General features: G+C 44.9%; 1 protein-coding gene across 1 annotated transcript in view; it reads left to right on the top strand.

The window, feature by feature from the left end:
* Positions 1 to 8,750, top strand: part of GRM7 (glutamate metabotropic receptor 7) — a 308,516-nt gene extending 299,766 nt beyond the window's left edge. The window contains exon 10 of the mRNA XM_072128330.1: positions 7,662 to 8,750. Within this exon, the coding sequence (XP_071984431.1) occupies positions 7,662 to 7,711 (50 nt within the window). The 3' untranslated portion in view covers positions 7,712 to 8,750. The remainder of the gene's footprint in view (positions 1 to 7,661) is intronic.
* Positions 8,751 to 8,997: the final 247 nt, after the last annotated feature.

Consider the following 8,997-nt stretch of genomic DNA (forward strand, 5'->3'; position numbering starts at 1 on the left):
CGCTGCCGCGCCACAAGTGTCCAAGAACGCAAAACTCCACCGAGCGAGAAGAATCACATGCAGTACTGAGCAGGAGTCTTAAAGGGGCGCTCCAGTCTAATGGGACCACCCCCAACCCTGAGAATGAATAGAAAGCTCCTCCCCTCTAGTCCTTCCCCCGCCCCCTCAGCCGTCCCCGGTGCACGAGGCAGCAGCACCTTCCATTCAAACTCAGGACCTGCACCCAGGGGCGAGGAGCGCTGCGGACAAACCGAGTAGTGTGAGTGTCACTGCTACACATCCTCATTTGTATGATGGTGCTGGTTCCATATGTCGGGGTTCACTTCTTTCTGCATCCCCTGCTGGTTCAGTGTCTGCACACATAGGTCAGCACTGCAGAGAGTCCGTGTTACACCATTGCAGAAGCCTCTTCATTCTTAGGATATTTCCAGACGTCAGGTGCACATCTTTCTACACCCCCTACTTGTTCAAGGTCTGCACAGACATGGGGTCAGGGTCAGGAGTATTTTTCCTGGTTTCATATGTTGAAGTTCACTTTGTTCTGCATCCCCTGTTGGTTCAGTGTCTGCACTGCTCTGCAGGGAAGACTTCAGGGGAGAGTCAGTGTTACACCATTGCAGCTGCCTCTTCATTCTTGGGACTAGTGATATTTCCAGATGCAGTTACACATCTCCCTGCAGCCCCTGCTGGTTCAGTGTCTGCACTGCTCTGCAGGGAAGACTTCAGGGGAGAGTCAGTGTTACACCATTGCAGCTGCCTCTTCATTCTTGGGACTAGTGATATTTCCAGATGCAGTTACACATCTCCCTGCAGCCCCTGCTGGTTCAGTGTCTGCACAGATGGATTGTCAGGAGTTCCACACTGCAGGGAATAACCTTTTCCGCCATCGTTACGCCAACGCTAAAGCACCTTTATTTTATGCTGGTTCTATACGTCTGGGTTCACTTCTTCCTGCACCCCCTACTGGATCAGTGTCTACACAAGGAAACTATCTTAAGACTATCACAAGACTCATTGTGCCAGACAAGTCTCTTACACAACACAACCCGTTCAGCTCTGCTTCATCTGCCCTGTCCCAGAATCCCTTGCAGCCTGTGACTGGCATGGCCGCCTCTGTCCTATAACATTTCCCATCCAATGTGTCTGAAGCTACAATTGATAGAGTGAGCTCCGGGCAGGCGGAGAGGGTCCACAGCTCGCAGCCCCCCTCCCCCGCACTGTCGGCCCATCAATTCCTGTCTGCTTCCAGCTGTTGAGCAGAATGAAACCTCCGGAGCTGCAATCACCATGAATCCATTGCAGTCCTGGCTCCATAAGGCTATAAAGTCATGATGTGCAGGACGGAGCGGAGCGCCCCCATAACATCCCCCATCTGTGCACCCGGGGGGGGGGGTTGGGGTCTATAGACTCAGAGGAGGCTCTCACCGGGTGCCCACCAAGTGATGTCCAGCTGGAGGGGGCAGCGCGCCAAGGAGCCGGGCCATGTCTGCTAAATGACCCTCCGAGCATCTGTCCCTGTGCTGGGTGACTGATGCCAGCGCCGCTCGCCCTCTCTGCTCCGCTCTTCCTCGCAGTCATCAGCCGCTTTCATTTTTAATTGTTGGATGAGAATTTTATGAGCAATGGAGACGTCTGTCAGCAGATCCTGCGCTGCCCGGGAAAGTTATCGGGATTTATGTGCCGCCCGCACCGTTACAATGTGTTTTATCACCCCGCACCCCCTGCTGGCACTCATAACCGCGGCTGTGCCAGGGGGGACCGGGATTTTACTACCCACAAGTCCCTGGTGCTGCCCCCAATCATCACCGATTCCCCGTGTGTGTTATAGGGGAACTCCAGTAGGTGCAGGTTGTCAGGTGTGCAGCCGCAGGATGTCAGATGTGTAGCCGCAGGTTGTCAGGTGTGTAGCCGCGGGATGTCAGGTGTGCAGCCGCAGGATGTCAGGTGTGTAGCCGCAGGTTGTCAGGGGTGTAGCCGCAGGATGTCAGGTGTGCAGCCGCGGGATGTCAGGTGTGTAGCCGCAGGATGTCAGGTGTGTAGCCGCAGGATGTCAGGTGTGCAGCCGCAGGATGTCAGGTGTGTAGCCGCAGGTTGTCAGGGGTGTAGCCGCAGGATGTCAGGTGTGCAGCCGCGGGATGTCAGGTGTGTAGCCGCGGGATGTCAGGTGTGTAGCCGCAGGATGTCAGTTGTGTAGCCGCAGGATGTCAGGTGTGCAGCCGCGGGATGTCAGGTGTGCAGCCGCAGGATGTCAGGTGTGCAGCCGCGGGATGTCAGGTGTGTAGCCGCGGGATGTCAGGTGTGTAGCCGCGGGATGTCAGGTGTGCAGCCGCGGGATGTCAGGTGTGCAGCCGCGGGATGTCAGGTGTGCAGCCGCGGGATGTCAGGTGTGCAGCCGCGGGATGTCAGGTGTGCAGCCGCGGGATGTCAGGTGTGCAGCCGCGGGATGTCAGGTGTGCAGCCGCGGGATGTCAGGTGTGCAGCCGCGGGATGTCAGGTGTGCAGCCGCGGGATGTCAGTTGTGTAGCCGCGGGATGTCAGGTGTGCAGCGGCGGGATGTCAGGTGTGCAGCGGCGGGATGTGAGGTGTGCAGCGGCGGGATGTGAGGTGTGCAGCGGCGGGATGTCAGGTGTGTAGCCGCGGGATGTCAGGTGTGCAGCCGCGGGATGTCAGGTGTGCAGCCGCGGGATGTCAGGTGTGCAGCCGCGGGATGTCAGGTGTGCAGCCGCGGGATGTCAGGTGTGCAGCCGCGGGATGTGTAACTGCTATTCAGATAAATAGGTTCTAAGGGTGCGGTCACGTGGCATTTTGAACGCGTTTTTGGCCCCTTTTTAAGCAGTCCGTCAAAAAATGCATCAATTTTTGACAGGTTTGACCAATTATCTTAATTGGAACTGGTCAGAAACGTATGCGTTTTTTGATGGACTGCTTAAAAACGGGCCAAAGACGCGTACAAAACGCCACATGTGGCATCGCCCTGAAGCTGGAGCTGCTGCGTGGACCTTTGTCCATGTGTTCATGAGAATCCCATCCAGTCCCTTCCTTCCCGCAGCAGACTCCGCAGCAGACTCTCCTTATCACATTAATTTTCCGGATCGCACGTTCCTAATGTGTACGGCTATAAATATTTCACCAAAAGTTAAAGGGCAACTCCGACTCTCATCATTTTTAAAGTGATAACGAGCTGAAAGGGTGTAAACCCGCTGATCCAAGAAAAATCACGGAGCCTGGTTCCTAAGAAACCAACAGGAATCGGGAGAATTAACCCTTCAGCTGCTGCACGATCTGACGCTAGTGACAACACGGAGTACATCATTTACCTTCCTGATGTACTTCAAAGGGAAGGATGGGACCTAAATATCAGATGAGTGGGGAACCAATAACCAGCTGCTCCACTGCTTCACATCACATACTGGAGCAGGAAGCGGGCAGCGCCACTCTCTGTGTAGTGGCCATACTGAGTCTCTGCAGCTCGGCTTCCATTTGGGCGGCACGGTGGCTGAGTGGGTAGCACTTCTGCCTTGCAGCGCTGGGGTCCTGGGTCCGAATCCCACCCAGGTCAACATCTGCAAAGAGTTTGTATGTTCTCTCCGTGTTTGTGTGGGTGTCCTCCAGTTCCTCCGGTTTCCTCTCACACTTCAAAAACATACTGTTAGGTTGTTTAGATTGTGAGCCCCATGGGGACAGAGACCAATTCGGCAAAAGTCTGTGCAACGCTTCGTAATCTGTGTGCGCTATATAAATAAAGTAATTATTATTTACATAAATAGAAGTTAATCTACAGTAATAATAACAATCTGTATTTATATATAGCGCCATCATATCCCGTATACTACAGAGTATATTCTTGTACATAGGGGGCAGTATTATAGTAGTTATATTCTTGTACATAGGGGGCAGTATTATAGTAGTTATATTCTTGTACATAGGGGGCAGTATTATAGTAGTTATATTCCTGTACATAGGGGGCAGTATTATAGTAGTTATATTCTTGTACATAGGGGGCAGTATTATAGTAGTTATATTCCTGTACATAGGGGGCAGTATTATAGTAGTTATATTCCTGTACATAGGGGGCAGTATTATAGTAGTTATATTCTTGTACATAGGGGGCAGTATTATAGTAGTTATATTCCTGTACATAGGGGGCAGTATTATAGTAGTTATATTCTTGTACATAGGGGGCAGTATTATAGTAGTTATATTCCTGTACATAGGGGGCAGTATTATAGTAGTTATATTCTTGTACATAGGGGGCAGTATTATAGTAGTTATATTCTTGTACATAGGGGGCAGTATTATAGTAGTTATATTCTTGTACATAGGGGGCAGTATTATAGTAGTTATATTCCTGTACATAGGGGGCAGTATTATAGTAGTTATATTCCTGTACATAGGGGGCAGTATTATAGTAGTTATATTCCTGTACATAGGGGGCAGTATTATAGTAGTTATATTCTTGTACATAGGGGGCAGTATTATAGTAGTTATATTCCTGTACATAGTGGGCAGTATTATAGTAGTTATATTCTTGTACATAAGGGGCAGTATTATAGTAGTTATATTCTTGTACATAGGGGGCAGTATTATAGTAGTTATATTCCTGTACATAGGAGTAGTATTATAGTAGTTATATTCCTGTACATAGGGGGCAGTATTATAGTAGTTATATTCCTGTACATAGGGGGCAGTATTATAGTAGTTATATTCCTGTACATAGGGGGCAGTATTATAGTAGTTATATTCTTGTACATAGGGGCAGTATTATAGTAGTTATATTCTTGTACATAGGGGGCAGTATTATAGTAGTTATATTCTTGTACATAGGGGGCAGTATTATAGTAGTTATATTCCTGTACATAGGGGGCAGTATTATAGTAGTTATATTCCTGTACATAGGGGGCAGTATTATAGTAGTTATATTCTTGTACATAGGGGGCAGTATTATAGTAGTTATATTCTTGTACATAGGGGGCAGTATTATAGTAGTTATATTCCTGTACATAGGGGGCAGTATTATAGTAGTTATATTCCTGTACATAGGGGGAAGTATTATAGTAGTTATATTCCTGTACATAGGGGGCAGTATTATAGTAGTTATATTCCTGTACATAGGGGGCAGTATTATAGTAGTTATATTCCTGTACATAGGGGGCAGTATTATAGTAGTTATATTCTTGTACATAGGGGGCAGTATTATAGTAGTTATATTCTTGTACATAGGGGGCAGTATTATAGTAGTTATATTCCTGTACATAGGGGGCAGTATTATAGTAGTTATATTCCTGTACATAGGGGGCAGTATTATAGTAGTTATATTCTTGTACATAGGGGGAGTATTATAGTAGTTATATTCCTGTACATAGGGGGCAGTATTATAGTAGTTATTATATTCCTGTACATAGGAGGCAGTATTATAGTAGTTATATTCCTGTACATAGGAGGCAGTATTATAGTAGTTATATTCCTGTACATAGGGGGCAGTATTATAGTAGTTATATTCCTGTACATAGGGGGCAGTATTATAGTAGTTATATTCCTGTACATAGGGGCAGTATTATAGTAGTTATATTCTTGCACATAGGGGGCAGTATTATAGTAGTTATATTCTTGTACATAGGGGGCAGTATTATAGTAGTTATATTCTTGTACATAGGGGGCAGTATTATAGTAGTTATATTCCTGTACATAGGGGGAAGTATTATAGTAGTTATATTCCTGTACATAGGGGGCAGTATTATAGTAGTTATATTCCTGTACATAGGGGGCAGTATTATAGTAGTTATATTCTTGTACATAGGGGGCAGTATTATAGTAGTTATATTCTTGTACATAGGGGGCAGTATTATAGTAGTTATATTCTTGTACATAGGGGGCAGTATTATAGTAGTTATATTCTTGTACATAGAGGGCAGTATTATAGTAGTTATATTCTTGTACATAGGGGGCAGTATTATAGTAGTTATATTCCTGTACATAGGGGCAGTATTATAGTAGTTATATGCTTGTACATAGGGGGCAGTATTATAGTAGTTATATTCCTGTACATAGGGGGAAGTATTATAGTAGTTATATTCCTGTACATAGGAGGCAGTATTATAGTAGTTATATTCCTGTACATAGGGGGCAGTATTATAGTAGTTATATTCCTGTACATAGGGGGCAGTATTATAGTAGTTATATTCTTGTACATAGGGGGCAGTATTATAGTAGTTATATTGCTGTACATAGGGAGCAGTATTATAGTAGTTATATTCCTGTACATAGGGGGCAGTATTATAGTAGTTATATTCCTGTACATAGGGGGCAGTATTATAGTAGTTATATTCCTGTACATAGGGGGCAGTATTATAGTAGTTATATTCCTGTACATAGGGGGCAGTATTATAGTAGTTATATTCCTGTACATAGGGGGCAGTATTATAGTAGTTATATTCCTGTACATAGGGGGCAGTATTATAGTAGTTATATTCCTGTACATAGGGGGCAGTATTATAGTAGTTATATTCCTGTACATAGGGGGCAGTATTATAGTAGTTATATTCCTGTACATAGGGGGCAGTATTATAGTAGTTATATTCCTGTACATAGGGGGCAGTATTATAGTAGTTATATTCCTGTACATAGGGGGCAGTATTATAGTAGTTATATTCCTGTACATAGGAGGCAGTATTATAGTAGTTATATTCCTGTACATAGGGGGCAGTATTATAGTAGTTATATTCCTGTACATAGGGGGCAGTATTATAGTAGTTATATTCCTGTACATAGGGGCAGTATTATAGTAGTTATATTCTTGTACATAGGGAGCAGTATTATAGTAGTTATATTCTTGTACATAGGGGGCAGTATTATAGTAGTTATATTCTTGTACATAGGGGGGCAGTATTATAGTAGTTATATTCCTGTACATAGGGGTAGTATTATAGTAGTTATATTCCTGTACATAGGGGGCAGTATTACAGTAGTTATATTCCTGTACATAGGGAGCAGTATTATAGTAGTTATATTCTTGTACATAGGGGGCAGTATTATAGTAGTTATATTCCTGTACATAGGGGGCAGTATTATAGTAGTTATATTCCTGTACATAGGGGGCAGTATTATAGTAGTTATATCCTTGTACATAGGGAGCAGTATTATAGTAGTTATATTCCTGTACATAGGGGGCAGTATTATAGTAGTTATATTCTTGTACATAGGGGGCAGTATTATAGTAGTTATATTCTTGTACATAGGGGGCAGTATTATAGTAGTTATATTCTTGTACATAGGGGGCAGTATTATAGCAGTTATATTCTTGTACATAGGGGGCAGTATTATAGTAGTTATATTCCTGTACATAGGGGGCAGTATTATAGTAGTTATATCCTTGTACATAGGGAGCAGTATTATAGTAGTTATATTCCTGTACATAGGGGGCAGTATTATAGTAGTTATATTCTTGTACATAGGGGGCAGTATTATAGTAGTTATATTCCTGTACATAGGGGGCAGTATTATAGTAGTTATATTCCTGTACATAGGGGGCAGTGTTATAGTAGTTATATTCTTGTACATAGGGGGCAGTATTATAGTAGTTATATTCTTGTACATAGGGGGCAGTATTATAGTAGTTATATTCTTGTTTTTTCATATTTTTTCCTTTTTTCTCTTCCTTCCAGGTCCAGCCACAAAGAAGAAGTATGTCAGTTATAATAACCTGGTGATATAGTCAGGCTTCTTGTCTGAGATGGAAGAGGCGGCAGCTACATTTTCATCCCTGCGTTGTGCGGTTCGCTTCCTCTCCACTCCGCGCCTCGCACAAGGCGGCCAATCATGGGAGGAGAGGAGCTGCTGGAATCTGCCGGAGCACCGCCCTGGAGGACTGGGGAAGCTGCTTTATCTAAGCCATCTGAACTCTTCCTGGCTTCTATCTCAGGGGCCAGGAGCCAGTGATGAGCGCCCGGCCCCGCGTGGGTGGAGCTAGTCTGTGAGCGGGCCTTACCAGGGCTCTTCCGCCTATTTTGGGGACCATCAGACTCTTTCTGTACAGAACTTTTTGCATACGAAACTTCTACCTTTTCATATCCAACTTTCCTTTCACCATTTGGGGAGTTTCCTGGTTGCCCCCACACTCCCCTCAGCACTTCAGTATCTGCCTTCCTGCCCCTCATCCCCTTTGGGTCACTCATGAAGCTTTTTAATCCCTTTCATTTCTTTCTGGATTTTTTTTTCACACTTTTTTTTCATCTGTTTTTTCTTGTCCGGTTTATTTTCATTTATTCCTTTAATTTCCAGATAAAAAAACAAGGTTTTTAAAAGACCAAAAACTGTGTGTGACGCGGCAGACCGATCCTGAGCGTGATTGGCTGGCAGGATCTGGTTATGTGATTGGCTGAAACCCGGGGTCTTCTGTCTCCGATTGCATGTTCTCTCTCTCTCTGCATTTTATTTTTTATACTTTTTTGTCGGAGATTTCTGCTGTTTGTGTTTGGTTTTCCTTTCATTTGCCCGCGGTGGGCGGGGTGAAGGTCAACAGGAAGTGGGTGGAGTCGACCGACCTTTAGAACCCGCCCCTGAGGATCTGTCCGAGCCTGATGGGTGAGGGCCACTCCGTGGACTCAGATGTGACAAAAAGCATGTATGTTTTTTACTGTTTGTAATGAGTATTTTCTGCTTATGTGCCAACCTCGTGAGACGCCCTCCCCCAAAAACTGCCCTGTGATATTGTCAGAGAATGTATTCATTAAAGATTTTGATTATCTTTTCTATTTTTTGGCCTGAAAAGTTGCAAATTTACTCAGGAGGTACAAAAACTGCTGACTACTGATGGTTATTAGGACTTCCTAGGGGGAGGAGGTGCTTTTGCCCCACGTGGGGTAGAGGGGGGTTGTTACTCTTACAAGACTCCCAAATTTTGGGATGTGGAAACAAAAATTGCTGATTTATGGCCCTGCCCCTAACACCCCCTCCCCTTTAACTACAAAGTATAATAGCCCTCCCTCTTACTGCCCCCCC

Source organism: Engystomops pustulosus, chromosome 10, assembly GCF_040894005.1.
Source record: "Engystomops pustulosus chromosome 10, aEngPut4.maternal, whole genome shotgun sequence".
Lineage (NCBI taxonomy): Eukaryota > Metazoa > Chordata > Amphibia > Anura > Leptodactylidae > Engystomops > Engystomops pustulosus.